The 26399-nt window shown below is 39.7% G+C and overlaps 1 protein-coding gene across 3 annotated transcripts; it reads left to right on the top strand.

The window, feature by feature from the left end:
* The first annotated feature begins 2632 nt into the window (after positions 1-2632).
* LOC125896871 (probable serine/threonine-protein kinase dyrk2) lies at positions 2633-25810 on the top strand. 3 transcript variants are annotated; one of them, XM_049589777.1, is made up of 9 exons: positions 2633-2732; positions 2876-3187; positions 11520-11798; positions 11971-12120; positions 12301-12414; positions 12595-12681; positions 12785-12813; positions 24992-25060; positions 25420-25810. In XM_049589777.1, the coding sequence occupies exons 1-9, from the start codon at positions 2669-2671 to the stop codon at positions 25570-25572; spliced, it is 1257 nt and encodes a 418-aa protein (XP_049445734.1). In that variant the 5' UTR covers positions 2633-2668; the 3' UTR covers positions 25573-25810. The 3 variants fall into 3 exon arrangements, with proteins under 3 accessions (XP_049445734.1, XP_049445735.1, XP_049445736.1); XM_049589778.1 differs by lacking the exons at positions 2633-2732; positions 2876-3187; positions 11520-11798; ... (2 more) ...; positions 12595-12681; positions 12785-12813 and adding exons at positions 10857-10922; positions 19356-19667; positions 19810-20082; positions 20463-20549; positions 20644-20672; XM_049589779.1 differs by lacking the exons at positions 2633-2732; positions 2876-3187; positions 11520-11798; ... (2 more) ...; positions 12595-12681; positions 12785-12813 and adding exons at positions 19147-19212; positions 19356-19667; positions 19810-20082; positions 20463-20549; positions 20644-20672.
* Positions 25811-26399: the final 589 nt, after the last annotated feature.

Below are 26399 nucleotides of genomic sequence, written 5' to 3' on the forward strand. Positions count from 1 at the left end.
CACACTCAGACACCTCTGTCCACACTGTTTAGCCAAACAGTGGAGCACAAAATGTGTATTTTTGTCTCAGCAACATGAACAGACTTGCTGCTTCATATTGTGGAGGGTTGATACTCGACAGTTAAATACACTTCAGTCAGGATGCTCATCAGTGTTTTCACTGTTTGTTGCAGCGAGTCTCAGTGACCCCAAACCTTCCAGGGCTCAAAGTAGTTTATAACATATTTTGAAAAGTCTCTCTTTGTCTGGACTGTCTGTTCCTGTGAGCCTCATGTGTTTCTGATCTGATCATCATTAGAGGGTAAAACCTCCAGACCTCTGCTGCTGGTGTTAACCACATTCTCACCAAAACACTTCTCCTTCAGTTCTCAGAGAAACAACTTCAAGCTCAGCGTCATCCAAATTAGCTTCAAATTGCAACTGATGTGTTTTTGATGAACTGAACTGAGTAATGTCACACCTACACAAGTGTTAGCCACTGGTAGTGTTTCCATAGTCAGTTTTTTAAAAATGAGATGATGATGTCAGAATCAGTCCTGCAACACTTCCTCTCAACCTGCAGGTCAGTGACACTTCTGCAAACTAACCAGGCTCAGATAGTAGCTGCATGTGTGTGTGTGCATATATGTGTTTTTGCAGACCATGTGCTTATACATTATGTGTGCATTTGTAAATTTGAGTGTATTTATGTATGCATGTGCAGATACATTGGGTCTAACACCTCTGTTTGCACTGGGCTCTAACATTTGTCCACATTAAATACATGTATCTATAATGACAAGAAGAATGCAGAGAAATGCAATAACTCAGACCAACATGAACCTGCACAGTTTCTGTCCAAGGCCTGAGCTCAACCCATGGCAGCAGTTTTGGGCCCCAATCCCATTAAACACCCAAATTACTACTGTGAAAGAAATATATATTCTTTATATTAAAACATATATCACAAGCTAAGGGCTTATGTGTTTCCTTGAAGCACTTTTCTTTCCTCAGGAGGAATTTACACAGATGAAAAGTTGACATGCTCCACCTACTGAAAAAAAACAGACTATGAGGAAGTGACTCCATCTTAACCACAGGTTCTATAAGTAGCACTGGTTTAGAGACTTGGACAGTTAGAACAGCAGAGATACACAGAAGCAGCACGATGGCTGAATTCAGATGGATTAAAACGTATTTATTTTTCATCCTGGTGCTTCAGTTTACAGGTAAGGATACATATAACATCTGTAAATAACACAAATATTTTAAGTCTTTCTCACTTTCTTTCACAATATCTCCATCTTCACCAGTGACTGAAGATAACGACACTGATGAGGTGACATTAACCTGCTGTGTGAGGACATATGAACGATGTACACACACAGTGAAGTGGCTGTTTCAGGGTCAAGATGTAGATAAAGACAACAAGGACATAAAGCCATCACAGTCTCTCTGCTCTGCCTCTTCAGCACCACAGACAGCACCATAGATTCATCAACACACAGCACAGTTAGGCTACATATATTTTGGGGATATTATGGATATTTTTGGATGCATTTGCTCATCCCCCGCTCAGATCAAGTTAATGTTAAATTAATAAATTATCATGTTATAATACGAAACGTTTCAGCTCATTAGGTGATAAGTGACCATGCTGTAACATGAAGCTTTCATGTTAATATGTGATCAATAGTTTATTGTTATGTGAAGAAATGTTTCCTGTTAGGACGTGGAGTGTTTGATGATGTAATAACATGAAAATATCCTGTCAAACATTAAAAACATCTTGTTATAACAACAAACTTTTCATGTTATTACCTGATACTGATCAGTTTTCTTCTGATGTGCCATCACTGAGCTTCTGTAGTCAGTGATGTGAAAGTTGTCAGTTTAAGTGTGTCAGAGTGTTTGTATTGTGTTTCACAGGTAACTGATGATGAAGGTGTGGTGAACTATGAAAACACTGGAGACCCTTTTGTCTCTGTCCGACTCCACTGATCAACAACTTCATATCAGCATCAACTCATCAGAGAATGTGATGTGAATGTGTTTGAGTGGGTTTTCAGCCTTAATAGAGTTAGTAACAGTCAACCCTTTTTATATCTGATAACAATATAACCTGCAAACAAAGAAATGTTTAGCACTAATTCCAACACTGTGTTTCTTGATTCCTTCATGTGCTAACATGAGCACTCAAATGTGTCTAAATACAGATATAAATGAACCCAAAGGGACCTGACAATGCTGCTGTCATAAGTTTTGGATGTACATGACCACATACTGTGACTAAATAGAAATACAAATCTTAATCGTCTAACATTTGTCTAAATAACATATAAATGTTCTGGGATTGTTTGGAGTTGGTGCTCCACCTTCAGCCGATTGAAGACAGTTCAATCAGACACTCAACAGTTTGTGTGTCTGATGTCTATGAGGTCATCATCAGAGGGTAAAACCACCAGAGCTCTGCTGCTGGTGTTAACCACATTCTCACCAAAACACTTCTCCTTCAGTTCTCAGAAAAACATCTGCAAATATACCAACAGGTCTCAGACCAGTAAAACATCATCTTATATGTGTTCTCTGTGAGGAAGTTAATCATCACAGGAAGTAGATGCTGTGTTCATTTTAAGAAGCAGCAGGTTAGAGACTTTGACAGTTGAGAGCGTGAGACCAAGAGAGAAACATGATGGCTGAATTCAGATGGATTATAATGTCTTTATTTCTGATGCTGCTGTTTAAGTTTACAGGTAAGGATATAACACACATTAACTGAAGAGACATTACAAAACTGTATTGATATTATTAATAGTACTTTATTAAGTATTCTTCCAAGTTTTGTTTGTAATGTGGTGAGTTTAGTGAACTCTTTCTTCATCTCTCTCTTTTTCAGCAGCAGCAACTGAGAAATATTCCTTAGTTGGAGATGAAGTCACTTTGTCTTGTGAAAATGTGACACATGATCAGGATAACTGTGACAGTGCTACATGGGTATTTAGTGATGGAGGAAACACAGAGAAGCTGTTTGAACACGGGAAGATTGACAGAGAAGCTGAAGCTAAATCAGACAGACTGAGTGTTACAGCAAACTGTTCTCTGGTTATAAAGAAGGTCACACGTGAGGATGTTGGACGTTACAGCTGCAGACAGTTCAGATCAGGACGACAAGTTTCAGACTCTCAGGTTGATGTGTCTGTTGTTGACAGTGAGTATTTCCATCATAATGTTTTCAGCTCAAACTGTCTTGTTAGAACAATATACTGAAACATTACAATAATTATGATTACAGTGATGAAGTTCATTTTACTCTTGTTGTCTTTCTCTCACAATATCTCCATCTTCACCAGTGATTGAACGTCAGGACACTGATCGGGTCATCTTGTGCTGCTCTGTGTGGACATATGGACAGTGTCCACACACAGTGAAGTGGTTGTATGAGGGTAATCAGAATGACTTGGAGACATCACAGAGTACATGTTCAGCCTCTGTGACATTTACAACATCTGACTATAATCAGAAGTTGAAGTATTCTGAGTTCTTGAAATGTGCAGTGACAGATGGTCACACTGAAGAAGTTCATCAGTTCACCTTCAGCCCTCCTCAGTCCTCAGGTGAGAAACCAGGTGAGAACATGATGAGCTGTTTAAAATCATTTCAAACTGATGTGAATAATCACACAAAATGTTTCAATCTGAGCTTTTAATATTTCATCATTCTTTGTCATTTGTTTTATGCAGAAGTTTTTGATAAAGTGTACAGTTCTTGCATTTTGTTATTGTATTTATTAAGGTCATGACGCAACAACAACAACAAAAACAACATCAACAACAATAACAAAAACAACGTCAACAACAACTACAACAACAACAACAACAACAACAACAACTGAATCACTGTTGACAACAGGAAATAGATGGACATCAGTGACAATGAGCACATCAGAAGTGACAGACAACACTGCATCTGAAAACAACAATGATCAACTAAAACAAGGTGAGTGAACAGAAGTACACACAGAAAGAAAGAGTTTTGATATAAACTTTGTTCATTCAGATATTAGAGATGTAAAGACAGCACAAGAACACACAAACAAACTGGTTATCATTTAAAAAAAAAAAAAAACTTAACTAATTTAACACTATCTTCATTTTGTTTCTACTTTCTATTGTATTCATTAAGGCCATGATGCAACAACAACTACAACAACTACAATATCATCAGCAACAACTGAATCACCATCTACAACAGGAAATAAATGGAATCTGAAATCTGAAAACAATCAGACAAAACAAGGTGACTGAACAACAGAACCACATTTACAGTTAAAAGAGACATTAAAAATATATTTTACAGATGCTGACAGACTCTGTGTTAATGTAGAATATTAGACATACAGAGACAGCCAAGGACACTAACAACCAGCTTATCATCAAAAAACCTCAGACTTCAGACACTTCTAACTTCTCTTTGCAGATTGGTGGAAGTTCATCGTTGCAGCTGTGGGTTTAGCAGCACTGATAATAATCACTGTGGCTGTCATCAGATGCAAGAGAACTAAAGGTGAGAACATTCACAGGAAAAACTTTAATAAATGAAGAAGTTTGATAAACCTGGATTTTCACTGTTGAAGCTAAAGTCAACTCTTTGTTGTTGTTGTTGTTGTTGTTGTTGTTGTTGTTGTTGTTGTTGTTGTTGTTGTTTTCAGGGAACAAAACACAGATGGAGGAAATCATGGTGAGTTTTAAAAGTAAATGCTCAAACTTTAATGTAGTGCTTTGATACATAAATGGAAGCAGGGTTTATGGTTTGTTCAGGACCTGAACTGTGTGTTACTAAAGTGTATTTGAAGAGACTGAGGTTAAACACTGCAGTGACTCAATGTGGTCTATAAACCAGTCAGGACACAGTGAGATCACACACTACACCCAGTACAAAGCTACACTCGTATACAAGTTATGTTTGTATTTCTTCTCTGAAGAAGAAGAAGGAACTGTGATGCAACTAGAATTGAATTAAATGAATTAAGTGTAAGAGTGAGTCAGTATGTTACATGTTACTGAGCAGTCATTATGTTGTCTCCTCTGTGCAGGCTGATCCTGAAGCTGATGTTTCCTACGCCTCCATCAGCTACATAAGAAGAAACACAGGCCAGCCAAGGTCAGCTGTATGACTGCTTATACTGGTGATGTTACTGATTTTAACATTAAAGTCCATATAGATTGATGATGAATTATTCTGATGTCAGTCCAAAACTACAGGCCAGGATGACATGACATTTGCTGTGAGTGTTCATGGTCACCAGATGATAAATGCTGGTGTTTGTTGGAGACTCTGTTACCTTTCCTGTGCAGTAGCGCCACCATCAGACCAACATGTCAACTTCACACACAAGATATTTCATCATCTAATCAGCAGATAAAAGCTGCTGCAACTACAGTTGTTTGATGGCAGCAACATCAGGAAGTTGTGTTAAGTTTATGTGTGCGTCATTTATGAGTTGTACTTTTTCCCTCCAGGTCCGTGTTGATGATGATGATGATCAAGGTGATGAAGGTGATGCAGTGACCTACAGCACTGTGAACGCTCCCTCCTCTTCTTCTGCTGGAGCCTCTGCTGATCCCAGAAACCTCTACGCTACCATCAACAAACCAACCAAATAAGATGTTACTTATTAAATGCAACATGTTTTATAACAACTGCAGGATTGTTTGGATCATAGATTCAGAATTTTAAGTGAGCAGCATTATAATAAGCATGATCTCACTTGGTCATGGTCATGCATTTGGCTTAACTGTAGCAAAGTGAGAACACAGCAGCAGCAGCAGCAGCTCTATGACACATTGAGGGAGTTGAGGCTCCCCCTAGAGGTGGAGAGTGTATAAAAAGGAAGCAGACATATTGGATATATATACTGTATTCTTAGTGCTGTGTCCCTGCATGGGCACAATGCAGGTTTTGTAACATTGAATCTTGTTTGTTTTGTTATACCATTTCACTGAATATTGCTTTTTGCTGAGTGAATTTGATTAGCCATGTTATGCTTTCATGAATAAATGATTAGTGTATGGTTATCACCTTGTGAGTGGGATGGATCTTTATGTGTTTGGTGTTTTTAGTCTTTATCATTCTACAGGCAGAAAAACTGTTTGGCCAAATTAAATACTGCAGGAAATTCTCTTCCTCAGCTTTTTTACATTTCAAACACAACACTTTTTCCATTTCTCACCACAGAGTGGCGCCAAAGATCCTTCACAGCATGTGGAGCTCTCTGCTGTCCACTCACACTGTACTGCATAGCCAAAACTATGTAAACACCCAAACATACACACATATGTGACTGTTGACCATCTTACTCCAAAACCATGAATGACATACTAAGACAGAGAAGGTGGAGTGATGAAAAAATGATATTAGTGTCTACATTTATCTGGAAATCAAGTCCCAGTGCACCACCCAGGGCCGGCCCAAGCCTCCACGGTGCCCTAAGCAAAATTTGATTTTGGGGCCCTCTATTACTGCCAATAATACTGATTATTGATCATTCACACACCTACTATAAGTTATTTCATGTTCTACTTGGTCATCACTTGTAAAACTAGAGGTGAGAACTTTTTGTTGTCGTTAGATTGTAATCCACAGTGATTAAGGCCATGGAAGCAGCCAACAGATTTTCAAACTTGCAGAAAAATCTTTCAATTAATATTTGGCAAAGTCAGCAACTCCCCCTACTGGCCACACAGAGAATCAATTCATAAAACCTCAAAGAGCAGCCTGGCATGTTGTACCCATCTGTGGTTTTTAATCTGATATGGTAGCAAATTCAGCTACAAGAGCAGCCTGGGGTCGATTTACTTTTAATATTCAAAGTGATATAGTGCTAAGTGGGATACCAAATGTCATCTAGGCCAACTAAAAGTAACAAAATAAACCAGTCTTTACTGTAAACACAATCTGCTTTATAATTATTTTTTTGTTTTGAATAAACTGCAACAGCAAATGTACAATAACAGACAGTATTAAATAAAATTTAAAGAAAAAAAATCAAACAAATACTTAAATAATGATGTAAATGAACAGTGGCACCTGAAACAAGGCAACAAAAATGGTTTAAAAATAAAATAAAATTACAAAGGCTGTTTTGTGGTTAACTTACCAGGTTGAGCTGAGGTTGTAGCAGACACGGGGGGGACAGTGGGCACAGAGGCTGTGTCAGAGGATGGAGATGGATCTAAGATGAAAAACAACAACAACAACAACAACAACAACAAAAGTTTTCATAATGTTGAAAATGTTTCCGTCAGGTATTTTTACAAAGCCTTTTGGTCCACATCAGGGGAGGATCCGCAGGAGGTGATAAGTCACAGTTTGTCTGATGGCAGACTGCCTCTCAGCTGCCTCAGTCTACCTCTCAGCTGCCTCAGACTACCTCTCAGCTGCCTCAGACTACCTCTCAACTGCCTCAGTCTACCTCTCAGCAGACTACCTCTCAGCTGCCTCAGACTACCTCTCAACTGCCTCAATCTACCTCTCAGCTGCCTCAGACTACCTCTCAACTGCCTCAGTCTACCTCTCAGCAGACTACCTCTCAGCTGCCTCAGACTACCTCTCAGCTGCCTCAGTCTACCTCTCAGCTGCCTCAGACTACCTCTCAGCTGCCTCAGACTACCTCTCAGCTGCCTCAGTCTACCTCTCAGCTGCTTCAGACTACCTCTCAGCTGCCTCAGACTGCCTCTCAGCTGCCTCAGACTACCTCTCAGCTGCCTCAGACTACCTCTCAGCTGCCTCAGTCTACCTCTCAGTCTACCTCTCAGCTGCCTCAGTCTACCTCTCAGCTGCTTCAGATGACCTCTCAGCTGCCTCAGTCTACCTCCCAGCTGCCTCAGACTACCTCTCAGCTGCCTCAGTCTACCTCTCAGCTGCTTCAGACTGCCTCTCAGCTGCCTCAGACTACCTCTCAGACTACCTCAGTCTACCTCTCAGCTGCTTCAGATGACCTCTCAGCTGCCTCAGTCTACCTCTCAGCTGCTTCAGATGACCTCTCAGCTGCCTCAGTCTACCTCCCAGCTGCCTCAGACTACCTCTAAGCTGCCTCAGACTACCTCTCAGCTGCCTCAGTCTACCTCTCAGCTGCTTCAGACTACCTCTCAGCTGCCTCAGTCTACCTCTCAGCTGCCTCAGACTACCTCTCAGCTGCCTCAGTCTACCCCTCAGCTGCCTCAGTCTACCTCTCAGCTGCCTCAGTCTACCTCTCAGCTGCTTCAGATGACCTCTCAGCTGCCTCAGTCTACCTCCCAGCTGCCTCAGACTACCTCTAAGCTGCCTCAGACTACCTCTCAGCTGCCTCAGTCTACCTCTCAGCTGCTTCAGACTACCTCTCAGCTGCCTCAGTCTACCTCTCAGCTGCCTCAGACTGCCTCTCAGCTGCCTCAGTCTACCCCTCAGCTGCCTCAGTCTACCTCTCAGCTGCCTCAGACTGCCTCTCAGCTGCCTCAGTCTACCCCTCAGCTGCCTCAGACTACCTCTCAGCTGCCTCAGTCTACCTCTAAGCTGCCTCAGACTACCTCTCAGCTGCCTCAGTCTACCTCTCAGCTGCCTCAGTCTACCTCTCAGCTGCTTCAGACTACCTCTCAGCTGCCTCAGACTACCTCTCAGCTGCCTCAGTCTACCTCTCAGCTGCCTCAGACTACCTCTCAGCTGCCTCAGTCTACCTCTCAGCTGCCTCAGACTACCTCTCAGCTGCCTCAGACTACCCCTCAACTGCCTCAGACTACCTCTCAGCTGCCTCAGTCTACCTCTCAGCTGCCTCAGTCTACCTCTCAGCTGCCTCAGACTGCCTCTCAGCTGCTTCAGTCTACCTCTCAGCTGCTTCAGTCTACCTCTCAGCTGCCTCAGTCTACCTCTCAGCTGCCTCAGACTGCCTCTCAGCTGCCTCAGTCTACCTCTCAGCTGCCGGAGAGGATGCTTTTGGACATATATGGAATTAAGGTTTTCCTGGATATTACTTTTTCAGATGTGTTGCTTTAATTGAAGTGAACTTATTTATCTTCTGATCTGTGTTGTCGTCTGTGACTGTCTTTGTTGCCAACTATTGTAAATGTAAAATAATCTCTCTCTCTCTCTCTCTCTCTCTCTCTCTCTCTCTCTCTCTCAAAAACAAAGACACACCACAAACTTGCCTCTGCTCAGCTGTCCACTTTTTGTTCTCTCTGCTCTCATAGTAAACTTTCTCTCAGTCAGGTTGAACACCTCTGTTTGTTTGCACTGGGCTCTAACATTTGTCTACATAACATATACAAACATCCAAAATGACAAGATTACACTCTCTCCACACTACAAACTTGTCTCTGCTCAGCTGTCCACTTTTTGTTCTCTCTGCTCTCATAGTAATTTTTGTCAGTCACTGTGGCTTCTCGAGACTTCTCTTTTTCAAGTATTCTACACATTTCCACTTCCTCATACCTGTTCACAGAGACACAGTGAGAATATAACATGGAAATACCTCCAGACCTCTGCTGCTGTTGTTTAAGCCTGTAAGGCCCACTGTTTTAAAATTACAACATCACTTTTAGCTGTCCCAAAAACAAACCTACAAATGTTTTTTTAAAGACCATATTTACATAGTCATTAGGTCCTATTGTTTAGCCTTGCAATGCCATTGGATGGTAAATGTGTAAATAGGTCTGGCCATCAGGCTGTGAACTCATACAACTTGCGAACTTTCCTGGATGCACATCTCCCTGTTTTACTGAACTGGATATATCAACACTGAAGTAAGTAAAATCCCTGAAATATTGTTTGTTGTTGTTGTGATTATTAGAATGTCTAGAACAGGAAAATACTAAATCATTGCTGAATGCATGCATCAAATTAGATTTTCAGCTTGTTGTGTCTTTGTTGTAATTTTACAGTGTTGGGTGAGGATGGGAGTCAAAATAGCACATAGACCTTGCACATTACATGGGGACAATGCACTTCTCAAATGTTCACATATGGTAAAATACTTACTTATTACTACTAGAAATATAATGTATTTGATGATTTACAATTCTAAATGTGTTTTATCTGTTTAGACCAGATTTGAGTAATTCTGAATGAATAAATGATTTCTTGTTGTGGTATTTCAAGCCCTTTCAGTAGCAGTATTTGAAACTGTGGCTGTATTTTATCAGTAAAAATACATATACAACTGTTTTTCTGGGCTTTGGCCAATTTTTTTGCTCTTTTTTCTATTTTTGGGTTTTTCGTAACCACATTCTCACCACATCACTTCTCCTTCAGTTCTCAGGAAAACAACTTCAAAGACACAATGAGGAACCAACAGGTCTCAGACCAGTGAAACATCATCTTATCTGTGTTCCCTCCCAGCTGCTACAGTATCACCATATTGCAACACAGACATCAAGAGTGAAATTCTGCTGGGCGAGGAGTTTGACTCTTCACCTGTCTGTTCATGTGTGCTGTCAAACATCACCATGAATCCTGTCTGTTTTCTAAACTTGTCCAAAATACTGCAGCGAGACTTCTTACAAGAACTCAAACATGTACACACATTTCCCCAATTCATGCTTTATTGCACTGGTTACCTGTGGTGTTCAAAACTGCCCCGTCATACATCAGTGACCCTCTCACCCTTTACAACCCTTGTCTACTGTTGTCATCACTGTGAATCAGTGAAGATTAGAAAGTCAGCCAAATGCATCAAACTTAATACAAGTTAATATCACAAATGAATTCAACATGCAAACAGAGGAGAGAAGACACAGACTGAAGGCAGTATGAGGAAGTTAATCATCACAGGAAGTAGATGCTGTGTTCATTTTAAGAAGCAGCAGGTTAGAGACTTTGACAGTTGAGAGCGTGAGACCAAGAGAGAAACATGATGGCTGAATTCAGATGGATTATAATGTCTTTATTTCTGATGCTGCTGTTTAAGTTTACAGGTAAGGATATAACACACATTAACTGAAGAGACATTACAAAACTGTATTGATATTATTAATAGTATTTTATTAAGTATTCTTCCAAGTTTTGTTTGTAACGTGGTGAGTTTAGTGAACTCTTTCTTCATCTCTCTCTTTTTCAGCAACAGCAACTGAGAAATATTCCTTAGTTGGAGATGAAGTCACTTTGTCTTGTGAAAATGCGAAACATGATCAGGATAACTGTGACAGTGTTACATGGTTATTTAGTGATGAAGGAAACACAGTGACGCTGTTTGAACACGGGAAGATTCACAGAGGAGCTGAAGCTAAATCAGACAGACTGAGTGTTACAGCAAAATGTTCTCTGGTTATAAAGAAGGTCACACGTGAGGATGTTGGACGTTACGGCTGCAGACAGTTCAGATCAGGACGACAAGTTTCAGACTTTCAGGTTCATCTGTCTGTTGTTGAAAGTGAGTATTTCCATCATAATGTTTTCAGCTCAAACTGTCTTGTTAGAACAATATACTGAAACATTACAATAATTATGATTACAGTGATGAAGTTCATTTTACTCTTGTTGTCTTTCTCTCACAATATCTCCATCTTCACCAGTGACTGAACGTCAGGACACTGATCGGGTCATCTTGAACTGCTCTGTGTGGATATATGGACACATATGTACCCACAAAGTGAAGTGGCTGTATGAGGGTGATCAGAATGACTTGGAGACATCACAGAGTACATGTTCAGCCTCTGTGACATTTACAACATCTGACTATAATCAGAAGTTGAAGTATTCTGAGTTCTTGAAATGTGAAGTGACAGATGGTCACACTGAAGAAGTTCATCAGTTCACCTTCAGCCCTCCTCAGTCCTCAGGTGAGAAACCAGGTGAGAACATGATGAGCTGTTTAAAATCATTTCAAACTGATGTGAATAATCACACAAAATGTTTCAATCTGAGCTTTTAATATTTCATCATTCTTTGTCATTTGTTTTATGTTTTTATTCAAGTTTTTGATAAAGTGTACAGTTCTTGCATTTTGTTATTGTGTTCATTAAGGTCATGACGCAACCACAGCAGCTACAATATCATCAACAACAACTGAATCACTGTTGACAACAGGAAATAGATGGACATCAGTGACAATGAGCACATCAGAAGTGACAAACAACACTGCATCTGAAAACAACAATGATCAACTAAAACAAGGTGAGTGAAGTACACACAGAAAGAAAGAGTTTTGATATAAACTTTGTTCATTCAGATATTAGAGATGTAAAGACAGCACAAGAACACACAAACAAATTGGTTATTATTTAAAAAAAAAACTTAACTAATTTAACACTATCTATTTTCATTTTGTTTCTACTTTCTATTGTATTCATTAAGGTCATGATGCAACAACAACTACAACAACTACAATATCATCAGCAACAACTGAATCACCATCTACAACAGGAAATAAATGGAATCTGAAATCTGAAAACAATCAGACAAAACAAGGTGACTGAACAACAGAACCACATTTACAGTTAAAAGAGACATTAAAAATATATTTTACAGATGCTGACAGACTCTGTGTTAATGTAGATATTAGACATACAGAGACAGCCCAAGGACACTAACAATCAGCTTATCATCAAAAAACCTCAGACTTCAGACACTTCTAACTTCTCTTTGCAGATTGGTGGAAGTTCATCGTTGCGGCTGTGGGTTTAGCAGCACTGATAATAATCACTGTGGCTGTCATCAGATGCAAGAGAACTAAAGGTGAGAACATTTACAGGAAAAACTTTAATAAACAAAGAAGTTTGATAAACATGGATTTTCACTGTTGAAGCTAAAGTCAACTCTTTGTTGTTGTTGTTTTCAGGGAACAAAACACAGATGGATGAAAACATGGTGAGTTTTAAAAGTACATGCTCAAACTTTAATGTTCCTCAGCTGGAAGAAGTAGTTTTTTGTAAGCTGTTTGGAATGATGCTCCAAGGACATCGCTGAATCAAAAACAGCACCTAGGTTCCTGAGCTTTGGCAGGACAGACGAGCTTGGAGCACCAATATGCTGCTTAATCTGGGAAATACTGCTTTCTGGGACGATAATTAATGTTTCTGTCTTGTCTGAGTTCAACTGCAGATAGTTGTCACTTAACCACTGTTTGATGTTAGTCAGGCAGTTAAATAAGGAAGACAGCTTATGGGACTCAGTGGCCTTGAATGAGCAGTACAGCTGGATGTCATCAGCATAGAGATGGTAAGATACATTGTTGAACTGTCTGATTATCTGTCTAAGAGGAAGTAAATACGAGAAGAACAGAATAGGTGCCAGGACAGAACCCTGAGGTACCCCCACATGACAGCCCTGTGGTTTCAGACATAATCTGATTTGCAAAAACACTGAAACTTCTGTCAGAAAGGTAAGAGGAAAACCACTTTTAAACCAGGCCAGACAATCCAACCAGATCATGGAGTCTATTTATCATATTATTATGATCAACAGTGTCAAAGGCTGATGAAAGGTCTTGTAAAACCAGAACAGTGTATTCACCAGAATCAGCTGACATCAAAATGTCACTGGAGACTTTAAGTGGTGCAGTTTCTGTAGTTTCTGGAGCGCTTGGTGCGGAAACCAGACTGAAATATGTCAAAGACCTTGTGATTCTCTAAAAACATTGTAAGTTCCTCTGCTACAACTTTTTCTAAAATTTTTGACATGTATGGCAGTTTGGAAATTGGCCTGTAATTGGTGGTCTATAAACCAGTCAGGACACAGTGAGATCACACACTACACCCAGTACAAAGCTACACTCATATACAGGTTATGTTTGTATTTCTTCTCTGAAGAAGAAGAAGAAGAAGAAGAAGAAGAAGAAGAAGAAGGAGGAGGAACTGTGATGCAACTAGAATTTTATCAAATTAATTAAGTGTAAGAGTGAGTCAGTATGTTACATGTTACTGAGCAGCCATTATGTTGTCTCCTCTGTGCAGGCTGATCCTGAAGCTGATGTTTCCCTCTGCCTCCATCAGCTACACCAAGAACACAGGCCGTAAAGCCAAGGTCAGCTGTATGACTGCTTATACTGGTGATGTTACTGATTTTAACATTAAAGTCCATATAGATTGATGATGAATTATTCTGATGTCAGTCCAAAACTAAAGGCCAGGATGACATGACATTTGCTGTGAGTGTTCATGGTCACCAGATGATAAATGCTGGTGTTTGTTGGAGACTCTGTTACCTTTCCTGTGCAGTAGCGCCACCATCAGACCAACATGTCAACTTCACACACAAGATATTTCATCATCTAATCAGCAGATAAAAGCTGCTGCAACTACAGTTGTTTGATGGCAGCAACATCAGGAAGTTGTGTTAAGTTTATGTGTGAGTCATTTATGAGTTGTACTTTTTCCCTCCAGGTCCGTCTTGATGATGATGATGATGATGATGATGATGATGCAGTGACCTTCAGCACTGTGACAGCTCCCTCCTCTTCTTCTGCTGGAGCCTCTGCTGATCCCAGAAACCTCTACGCTACCATCAACAAACCAACCAAATAAGATGTTACTTATTAAATGCAACATGTTTTATAACAACTGCAGGATTGTTTGGATCATAGATTCAGAATTTTAAGTGAGCAGAATTATAATAAGCATGATCTCACTTGGTCATGTCATGCATTTGCTTGGCTTAACTGTAGCAAAGTGAGAACACAGCAGCAGCAGCAGCAGCAGCAGCTCTATGACACATTGAGGGAGTTGAGGCTCCCTCTAGAGGTGGAGAGTGTATAAAAAGGAAGCAGACATATTGGATATATATACTGTATTCTTAGTGCTGTGTCCCTGCATGGGCACAATGCAGGTTTTGTAACATTGAATCTTGTTTGTTTTGTTATACCATTTCATTGGATATTGCTTTTTGCTGAGTGAATTTGATTAGCCATGTTATGCTTTAATGAATAAATGATTAGTGTATGGTTATCACCTTGTGAGTGGGATGGATCTTTATGTGTTTGGTGTTTTTAGTCTTTATCAGTCTACAGGCAGAACAACTGTTCAGGCAAATTAAATACTGCAGGAAATTCTTTTCCTCAGCTTTTTTAGATTTCAAACGCAACACTTTTTCCATTTCTCACCACAGACTGGTGCCAAAGATCCTATCTGAGTAGACTTACTTTAACGTGATGATGTTTAGCATGAAGATATGTGGCTTTGGTGGTCAGGGAGGTTGTTGGTTGTGAAAGTTTGAAGGCAGCGTTCAGGATGAACAGTGCAGTTGTTATCTTTCTGAAATCCACTGTTAAAGTCAACACTGTTGTGGAGTGAGGAATAAGATAAGATAAGATAAGATAAGATAAGATAAGATAAGATACACCTTTACTGATCCCATAATTGAGAAATTCCAGTGTTACAGCAGTCAAGGGGAAAGAGTCAGATTAAAGATTTCAAAATTTAAAGTTAAAAACTTAAAACTTAAAAAACTAGTCATGCAAAATAACTACAAAAATACAAGATACAGCAATAAATAACAATAACAATAATAATAATAATAATGAGCAGCTCTGAATATCTCTGAGAAACACACATGTAACAATTTCCCCCTCTTGAATCCAGCAAAAAAGATCATCCTGTCTAACATGCCACCCTTTATCAGTGACGAGGTGTTGGAGAGGGAGCTGTCACGTCATGGTGAGATTGTGTCCGCACTGAAATGCTTCTGTCAGGTTGTAAATCAGCCAAATTAAAGCATGTTGTTTCATCTGGGAGATAAGTGTACATGACAAAGATGAGCTAAATGTTGTAATGACATTTAAAGTTGATGGTTTCGACAATTTTAGCAGCGACAGAGACAATGAAGTGTTTTGGCTGCAGGCAAGAAGGGCACCTAGTAGGGGCGTTGGTAGCGTCGTGGATAGTGCTGGTGCCCCATGTACAGAGGCAATGCCTCGCTGCAGCGGTCGCAGGTTCAGCTCTGGCTTGCAACCATTTGCTGCATGTCAGTCAGAGGCTGGGTCTGGGATCTTGCTTCTTGTGTCCAGTAGGTTTATGAGATCACTGTGTGTCAGTAGGAAATGTATTTATTGTGGGGTGAAACCTCAGAGTGCATATTGCCACTTTGATACTGTTTTGATACACGATGGTCACTTTAGAAGATGTTTCAGGTTGTTGGGGGGTTTTTTTGTTTTTGTTTTTTTTGTGTGGAAACAATGGAACTTCAGAAAATCTCAGTTTGCGTCCCTTCAGCAATGGTGGGATCTTGGAATTAAACTAATTCAACAGTTTTGTAATCAATGCAATTTCAATGTCACTAGAGACATCACACAATCAAAGTTAGAGTTAATGGTGGTTCAAGTGCTTCTTTTATGGTTAACAGGGGTAGTCAGCAAGGTGGTGTAATGTCTGGCATGCTTTACTCCTTTGCCACAGAACCAATGTTATGTCAGATCAGAAAAGAGTTAAGAGGGATAAAAATTAGAAACAACTTTTCACCTTTTCGCTTCTCTGCATATGCAGATGACATTATGGTGTCTGTGACAGATGATAGTGATGTCCAAAAATAAGTACACATCACAGATTATCAAAAGTAAACTGGAATAAGCTACCTACCTCGGCTACCTGATAGTTTTAAGTGGGGGAAGAATGGGATCAAATATTTAGGTGTTCACCTAGGTGACCATTTAGAGGTTATAAAAACTGGGAGGGTCTTGTAGAAAGGATGGAAGGAGGGCTAAAGAAATGGCATTGGCTTGTACCCCAGATGTCCTACAGAGGGCGGACCCTTATCATTAAAAATCTGGTGGCCTCCACTTTGTGTCTCCATCTGGCTGTGGTCAAACCCCCAGCAAATCTGTTGATGAAATTACAGACCATTATTGTAGACTTCTCTTTTCTTTTTACTATGGAAAAAGGAGAAAAATGGTCGCCTACTGAACTTTCTTTTGGGTCAAGCAAAGTTGGCAATTTGTTTAAGTAGGAAAGACAAAATGGAAAGAGGTGTGATTCTTTACTAGCTTTCAAGAGTCTGGTTAGAGCATGAGTACCATTAGAATATAAATATTATGTCAAAATGAAGGATTGGGATGCTTTTGGAGATGTATGGGATTACGAAGGCTTTTCTCTTTAAAAGACCTGGATATTACTTTTTCAGATGTGTTGCTTTAATTGAAGTGAATTTATTTATCATCTGATGTGTACTGTAGTCTGTGATTGTCTTTGTTGCCAACTATTGAAAGAGTAGAATAATTTTATATATAAAAAAAACTCTCTCTCTCTCTCTCTCTCTCTCTCAAAAACAAAGACACACCACAAACTTGCCTCTGCTCAGCTGTCCACTTTTTGTTCTCTCTGCTCTCATAGTAAACTTTCTCTCAGTCAGGTTGAACACCTCTGTTTGTTTGCACTGGGCTCTAACATTTGTCTACATAACATATACAAACATCCAAAATGACAAGAAAACACAGAGAAGTGCAATAACTCAGGTTGTGTACAGAAGTGTTCATGTTGGATGTACATGAGCTCTTACTGTAGCTGTAATATGACTCCATAGCTGATGAGGTGACCTTAAACTGCTCTGTGTGGACATATGGAGTGTGCAGACACACAGTGAAGTGGCTGTATGTGGGTAAAGACAGAGACATGAAGACATCAGCCCCTGACTGCTGGGGTCACTGTGGCTTCCTGAGACTTCTCTTTTTGACTCAAAGTATAATGAGATGAAAATATAAACTGAAGTGAAGTGATGTGTGAAGTGAAAAATGTCTATGAATGATCAGGGACTGTCAGTTAGTGTAAATGATGGTAAGATGCTGGTGGAGACTGTTCATGTTAATGTGATGCAGGACTGTCAATGTGTCACTGTTTTAAACTCAGTAAGAAGCCAAACAGTGAAGCGTTCAGGTCCAGCATCCATCCATTCAACCATTTTCGTAACCGCTTATCCCCTTTAGGGTCGTGGAGGGGATGGAGCCTTTCCCAGCTGACACTGGGTGAGAGGCAGGGTACACCCCACTAACACACAGAGACAGACAACCATTCACACTTACGGTCACCCATTAACCTATCCCCAACCTATCCTTTGGACTGTGGGAGGAAGCTGGAGTACCTGGAGAAGATGAGAAAATGCAAATTCCACACAGAGGAGAGAGCCCTCTTCCCAGGCTCCCTCCATGGATCGAACCAGCAACTCTCTTGCTGGTTTGATCTCTTACCACTGCACCACTATGCCACCCATGTAGCAGCCAGTCAGGTTAAAAACACTGACAGCCTTCTCTTTATTTATTCTCTATTTTTATATAACAATATAACCTGCACACAAATGCTCACCACTTAATTCTACACTTTGTTTAGTGATTCTTTCATATACTAACACAGACATGTGTCTAAATACAGATATAAGTGAACCCAAGGTGACCTGAGAATACTACTTTCAGACATTTTGGATGCACCTGACCACCTACTGTGACTTGACCAACTGTGAATATGAATGCAAATACATTTCAAATATCTTAAATGTTCAACTAGTCGTCTGCATCATGTTCCTCTGTCCCTGCAGCCACATTAACCCTTACTGCAATGCCCTAATAGAGACACAGTGAGCATATGAAAAACCTCCAGACCACAGGTACACTTCTTCAACGTCCAACTAGTTGTCTCTGCAGTGTCACATTTGGCCTCTCTGTCCCTCCAGCCACATTTATACTTCCTCAGACCTGTTCACAGAGACACAGTGAGCATATAGCATTAAAAACCTGCAAACCACAGGTGAAGTATTGATGTCCAACACCTTCAGCCACCTCTGTCTACACTATATAGTTGAACAGTGGAGCACAAAATGTGTATTCTTGAAGCCGAGTTAGTGACGTGTAGAAGAGCCGAGTTAGCGAGATGCAGTAACAGGACATGAATGTTAGCAAAGGAGAGAGAGAGAAGGGGCTCGGTGCTTGGTCTGATCTATTGCTGATCAAGACCTTATCTACTGTTGCCATCACTGTGAATCAGTGTAGATTAGAAAGTTGGCAAAATGTATCAAAATTAAAAGATTTTCACTCTGTGTTCACAAGAAATTCAGGTAGTATACAAGTTAATATCACACATGAATTCAACAGCAAACAGAGGAGACAAGACACAGACTGAAGGCAGTATGAGGAAGTTAATCATCACAGGAAGTAGATGCTGTGTCCATTTTAAGAAGCAGCAGGTGAGAGACTTTGACAGTTGAGAGCGTGAGACCAGGAGAGAAACATGATGGCTGAATTCAGATGGATTATAATGTCTTTATTTCTGATGCTGCTGTTTAAGTTTACAGGTAAGGATATAACACACATTAACTGAAGAGACATTACAAAACTGTATTGATATTATTAATAGTACTTTATTAAGTATTCTTCCAAGTTTTGTTTGTAATGTGGTGAGTTTAGTGAACTCTTTCTTCATCTCTCTCTTTTTCAGCAACAGCAACTGAGAAATATTCCTTAGTTGGAGATGAAGTCACTTTGTCTTGTGAAAATGTGACACATGATCAGGATAACTGTGACAGTGCTACATGGTTATTTAGTGCTCAAAGAAACACAGTGCCGCTGTTTGAACACGGGAAGATTCACAGAGGAGCTGAAGCTAAATCAGACAGACTGAGTGTTACAGCAAAATGTTCTCTGGTTATAAAGAAGGTCACACGTGAGGATGTTGGACGTTACAGCTGCAGACAGTTCAGATCAGAACGACAAGTTTCAGACTCTGATGTTCATCTGTCTGTTGTTGACAGTGAGTATTTCCATCATAATGTTTTCAGCTCAAACTGTCTTGTTAGAACAATATACTGAAACATTACAATAATTATGATTACAGTGATGAAGTTCATTTTACTCTTGTTGTCTTTCTCTCACAATATCTCCATCTTCACCAGTGACTGAACATAAGAACAGTGATCGGGTCATCTTGGACTGCTCTGTGTGGACATATGAACAGTGTCCACACACAGTGAAGTGGTTGTATGAGGGTAATCAGAATGACTTGGACACATCACAGAGTACATGTGTAGCCTCTGTGACATTTACATCTGACTATAATCAGAAGTTGAAGTATTCTGAGTTATTGAAATGTGAAGTGACAGATGGTTACACTAAAGAAGTTCATCAGTTCACCTTCAGCCCTCCTCAGTCCTCAGGTGAGAAACCAGGTGAGAACATGATGAGCTGTTTAAAATCATTTCAAACTGATGTGAATAATCACACAAAATGTTTCAATCTGAGCTTTTAATATTTCATCATTCTTTGTCATTTGTTTTATGCAGAAGGTTTTGACAAAGTGCACAGTTCTTGCATTTTGGTATTGTATTCATTAAGGTCATGATGCAGCAATTAACAGTTAGAATAGACATGCAGTCAAAATACACTTTGTTCATTCAGATCTAAAAGATACTAACACACACACACACACACACACACACACACACACACACACACACACACACACACACAAAAACACACTAACAAATAGCTCATCATCATCAAAAAAACCCCACAGAGAACACTGAAGACTTCACACCTCTATTTCCAGGTCAGTGGAAATTCATCGTTGCTGCTGTGGGTTTAGCAGCACTTATAATAATCACTGTGGCTGTCATCAGATGCAAGAGAACTAAAGGTGAGAACATTCACAGAAGAAATATTAATATACAATACTGAACAATAAATTTTCACTGTGAAAGTTGAAGTTGACCTTTTTTTTGTCTTTTCAGGGAACAAAACACAGATGGATGAAAACATGGTGAGTTTTAAAAGTGAATAATTAAACTTCTATACATCTGTTAATAAATCTAAGCAGGGTTTGTGGTTTGTGGCTATTCACTATTAACTGTGTAGTTCTCGACTAAGTCTTACATTGGCAGTATTTGTTGTGGGACTGTTGTATTGGATTACATTGCACAGATGCAGGTGCAGAGTTGCAGGCTTTAAACTCTGTGTGGGTGGGAACACTTGCAGAGTCGTTGGGGCCACATGTGAGCTCCTACAGTACTTTCAAAGTTGTTAAGGTCACAATGTGAGTCGTTGACCCACCTGGCCATCATGTGTATTGTTAGGGTCAGGTGGGACCAGATGTTAATGGGTGTGAAGTCGTCTAGGAAGGTATGGGGTGCCGTTTGTAAAGTGTCTCACGCTGAAAATAACATCAACATTTTGCCACATTTAGCTTCAAACAGTGTTTAAAAAAGTATTGTGAATTTTTTAACGTCACCTTTTACCACATTTACGGCAATATTTGTTAACTTAGAAATATATTAAATAGTTAAATCTAAATATTAAATCTAAATCTAAATCTAAATATTAAATTTAAATATTAAATCTAAATCTAAATGCTAAATATAAATATAAATATAAATATAAATGTTAAATCTAAATATTAAATATAAATCTAAATATAAATGTTAAATCTAAATGCTAAATCTAAATCTAAATGTTAAATGTTAAATTTAAATGTTCTGGGTGAAACTAAATATTTAGCTAATATGCAAATTCACACTGCCGGTCACCGGAAGTACCAAAATAAAAGCTCGAGATGGTCAGACTGTGTTTATAGAATCAAATAACGAATTAAAACCAACTTATCGGGGGAAATGGACACTTGAACATACATTGGCGTGATAATAACTACCTAAAATAACAAGAAACGTGTTTGGAGAAATTTTATTTGATGTGTACTTTGAGCTGTTAGGGCCCCTTCGGAGGGAATCACCTTGTTGTTTACAAATACTTCCGGGTAGAAAACCAGCGGAGTTTAGCTACACATATATATGCATATCTCACATTTTTCACGTCACTGTATCACCGTTTAGACTAATCTGGTGTTTGTAAAGCCTATAAACACTATGACTGAACAAACATTACTATCACGTTCTGAAATTAATAACATGGTTATCGTAGATTAGCGAGGCTAACTGTTAGCTGTTAGCTCCGTTAGCAGTGTCTGTAATGACTCACTAACTCTAAACGGTCCGTGAAGAAAATATTTTTTCCAGCGGATGTCTTAGTTACAACATGATTGAGCTAACTGGAGTAGTTTAATGTCGTATCCGACAATGGGAGACATTTAACAGATGACGTCCTGATAGCTTTGCTGCTGCTGCAGTCTCTGATGCTTTCTAGACATCGTGATTTCCCAAAACTGAATAAATACCACACATCGCAACACAAAACTGCTTTGCTAGCTCAATCATGTTGTAACTAAGACATCCGCTGGAAAAAAATATTTTTTTCACGGACCGTTTAAGAGTTAATGAGTCATTACAGACACTGCTAACGGGACTAAGAACTGACGGTTGTTAGCTTAGTTTAGGTTGTTAATCCCTCCGAAGGGACACTAACAACTCAAAGTACACGTCAAATAAAATTTCTCCAAACACGTTTCTTGTTATTTTAGGTCATTATTATCACGCTAATGTATGTTCAAGTGTCCATTTCCCCCGATAAGTTGGTTTTAATTCGTTATTTGATTCTATAAACACAGTCTGACCATCTCGAGCTTTTATTTTGGTACTTCCGGTGACCGGCAGTGTGAATTTGCATATTAGCTCAATATTTAGTTTCACCCAGAACATTTAGATTTAACATTTAACATTTAGATTTAGATTTAGCATTTAGATTTAACATTTAGATTTAGATTTATATTTAATATTTAGATTTAACATTTATATTTATATTTATATTTATATTTAGCATTTAGATGTAACATTTATATTTATATTTAACATTTATATTTAACATTTAGATTTAGATTTAGATTTAATATTTAGATTTAACATTTAGATTTAGATTTAGATTTAATATTTAGATTTAACATTTATATTTAGATTTAGATTTAGCATTTAGATTTAGATTTAACATTTAATATATTTCGAAGTTAACAAATATTGCTGTAAATGTGGTAAAAGGTGACGTTAAAAAATTCACAATACTTTTTTAAACATTGTTTGAAGCTAAATGTGGCAAAATGTTGATGTTTTTTTTAACGTGAGACACTTTACAAACGGCACCCCATAGGAAGGTATCCCAAGACTGCACTGCAGGTGGGTGATTAGTGGTGATAAGGCCACCTCCTCTGTTTAACAATGGTCATTCCAGTTTGACATAGATGGCTTCTTTTATGCCTCTTTCAAACCATCTGCCTTCCCTGGCCAAGATGTGCACATTGCTGTCCTCAAAAGAGTGTCTATTCTTCTTTAGATGTAAATGGACAGCTGAGTCTTGACCTGAGGAGCTGGCTGTGCTGTGCCATGCGCTTGTGGAGTGGTTGTTTTGTTTCCCCAGTGTACAAATCTGTGCATTCCTGGCTGCACTATATTGCTCTGCTTATGTCTGGGTGTTTTGTCCTTGGGGTGGACAAGTTCCTGTCTAAGAGTGTTACTGGGTTTAAAGTGCACAGGGATGTGCACATTGCTGTCCTCAAAAGAGTGTCTATTCTTCATTGTGCACTGCACAGTCTAAGAATGGTAGACTGTCTCTCTGACATCCTCCCGTGTGAGATGGATGTTGGGGTCCACTGTATTAATGTGTTCCATAAAGGTTTCCACTTCCTTGGTTTTGATTTTGACCCAGGTGTAATCCACATATCTGAACTAGAGGCTAGAAGCTGCTCCTGTAAAGATGGTCAGAGCTCTCTTCTCCAAATCTTCCATGTAAAGACTGGCCACGAAGGGGGACACCAGTGAGCCCATAGCACAGCCATGCTTTGTAGCCGACATTTCCTCACTGTCTCAATTGCTTCTTTGGTGGGAATGCAAGTGAAAAGTGAAGTGACGTCGTGTGATACCATAGTTTTGTCAGAGTCCAGTGTTATCTCTCTGGTCTTGTTGGTAAAATTCTGAGAGTTATTTACATGTTGTGGAGTGTTACCATCAGGATCATAGCTAGGCGTTTGGACATATGTGACTGAGTTGCTGATGCTGATGATGGAACTAAGAGCTTAGTGGTGCTCCTTGTGTATCTTGGGGAGTGCATAGATGCATGGGATGGCCTCACCGGGGAACAGTCGATAATACAGAGGTCTGTCAATGACTTTGTCCTTTTCCAGTTTTTGGAGATAATCTATGACCTTCTTTTTGAAGCTACTGGTAGGATCACGCTTCAGTGTTTCGTATGTCTCTATGTCGCTGAGCAGAGTAGTGATTTTGGAATCATAGTCCACTGTCCTCAGCACCACTGTGCATCTCCCTTTGTCTGCAGGCAAGATGGTGATTTTCCAGTCTTTCCTCAGTGATGCCAGGGCCTTCCTTTCTTCAATGGTTAGGTTGGAAGGTGGTGCTTTTACTCCAGCGAGAGTGGCTGATACCTTTAATATCAGATGTCTGCCTCTGTGTCTGCCAGCGTGTTGTCTCTGATGGCTGACTCTGTTGCTGTGATAATCTCTACCACCGGTATCAGTTCTGGTGTTACGGCAAAGTTCAGTCCCTTGGCCATGGTTTGAAAAAGGCGTAAAATAAGCCATCTACATCAATCTGGAACGTCAATCGTTAAACAGAGGAGGTGGCCTCTTATCACACCACTTATCAACCACCTACAATGCAGTCTTGGGATACGTCCCGAGACGACTTCACACCCATTCACATCTGGTCCCACCTGAACCAAACGATACACATGATGGCCAGGTGGGTCAATGACTCAAATTGTGACCTTAATGACTCTGAAAATAGGAGCTCACATGTGACCCCAACGACTTTGCAAGGGTTCCCACCCACACAGAGTTTAAAGCCTGCATCTCCCCACCGGTCATTTAGAACTGAAGACGCTTCTGGATGAGAGGTGAAACATCTTCAAGAAATACAAGTCCAGCTACCTACAATACAGCACTGATGACTGAGGTTAAACACTGCAGTGACTCAATGTGGTCTATAAACCAGTCAGGACACAGTGAGATCACACACTACACCCAGTACAAAGCTACACTCGTATACAAGTTATGTTTGTATTTCTTCTCTGAAGAAGAAGAAGGAACTGTGATGCAACTAGAATTGAATTAAATGAATTAAGTGTAAGAGTGAGTCAGTATGTTACATGTTACTGAGCAGTCATTATGTTGTCTCCTCTGTGCAGGCTGATCCTGAAGCTGATGTTTCCTACGCCTCCATCAGCTACACCAAGAACACAGGCCGTAAAGCCAAGGTCAGCTGTATGACTGCTTATACTGGTGATGTTACTGATTTTAACATTAAAGTCCATATAGATTGATGATGAATTATTCTGATGTCAGTCCAAAACTACAGGCCAGGATGACATGACATTTGCTGTGAGTGTTCATGGTCACCAGATGATAAATGCTGGTGTTTGTTGGAGACTCTGTTACCTTTCCTGTGCAGTAGCGCCACCATCAGACCAACATGTCAACTCCACACACAAGATATTTCATCATCTAATCAGCAGATAAAAGCTGCTGCAACTACAGTTGTTTGATGGCAGCAACATCAGGAAGTTGTGTTAAGTTTATGTGTGAGTCATTTATGAGTTGTACTTTTTCCCTCCAGGTCCGTCTTGATGATGATGATGATGGTGATGATGATGGTGATGATGGTGATGCAGTGACCTTCAGCACCGTGACAGCTCCCTCCTCTTCTTCTGCTGGAGCCTCTGCTGATCCCAGAAACCTCTACGCTACCATCAACAAACCAACCAAATAAGATGTTACTTATTAAATGCAACATGTTTTTATAACAACTGCAGGATTGTTTGGATCATAGATTCAGAATTTTAAGTGAGCAGAATTATAATAAGCATGATCTCACTTGGTCATGTCATGCATTTGCTTGGCTTAACTGTAGCAAAGTGAGAACACAGCAGCAGCAGCAGCAGCAGCAGCTCTATGACACATTGAGGGAGTTGAGGCTCCCTCTAGAGGTGGAGAGTGTATAAAAAGGAAGCAGATATATTGGATATATATACTGTATTCTTAGTGCTGTGTCCCTGCATGGGCACAATGCAGATTTTGTAACACTGAATCTTGTTTGTTTTGTTATACCATTTCATTGAATATTGCTTTTTTCTGAGTGAATTTGATTAGCCATGTTATGCTTTAATGAATAAATGATTAGTGTATGGTTATCACCTTGTGAGTGGGATGGATCTTTATGTGTTTTGTGTTTTTAGTCTTTATCAGTCTACTAAATACTGCAGGAAATTCTTTTCCTCAGCTTTTTTACATTTCAAACGCAACACTTTTTCCATTTCTCACCACAGACTGGTGCCAAAGATCCTATCTGAGTAGACTTACTTTAACGTGATGATGTTTAGCATGAAGATATGTGGCTTTGGTGGTCAGGGAGGTTGTTGGTTGTGAAAGTTTGAAGGCAGCGTTCAGGATGAACAGTGCAGTTGTTATCTTTCTGAAATCCACTGTTAAAGTCAACACTGTTGTGGAGTGAGGAATAAGATAAGATAAGATAAGATAAGATAAGACATCATAGTTACCTCTGTGGGTGAAGTTGCCTGGGTAGGAGACATGACTATA

The sequence above is a fragment of the Epinephelus fuscoguttatus genome, linkage group LG11, assembly GCF_011397635.1.
Source record: "Epinephelus fuscoguttatus linkage group LG11, E.fuscoguttatus.final_Chr_v1".
NCBI lineage: Eukaryota > Metazoa > Chordata > Actinopteri > Perciformes > Serranidae > Epinephelus > Epinephelus fuscoguttatus.

What these genes read in the sequence shown, in the direction of transcription:
- LOC125896871 (XM_049589777.1), top strand. Translation starts at nt 2,669, where the DNA reads ATGATGGCTGAATTCAGATGGATTATAATGTCTTTATTTCTGATGCTG. An exon ending in GTCCTCAGGTGAGAAACCAG is followed by an intron (nt 11,799 to 11,970) that starts GTGAGAACATGA and finishes GTGTTCATTAAG; the next exon opens with GTCATGACGCAACCACAGCA. An exon ending in ACACAGGCCGTAAAGCCAAG is followed by an intron (nt 25,061 to 25,419) that starts GTCAGCTGTATG and finishes TTTTCCCTCCAG; the next exon opens with GTCCGTCTTGATGATGATGA.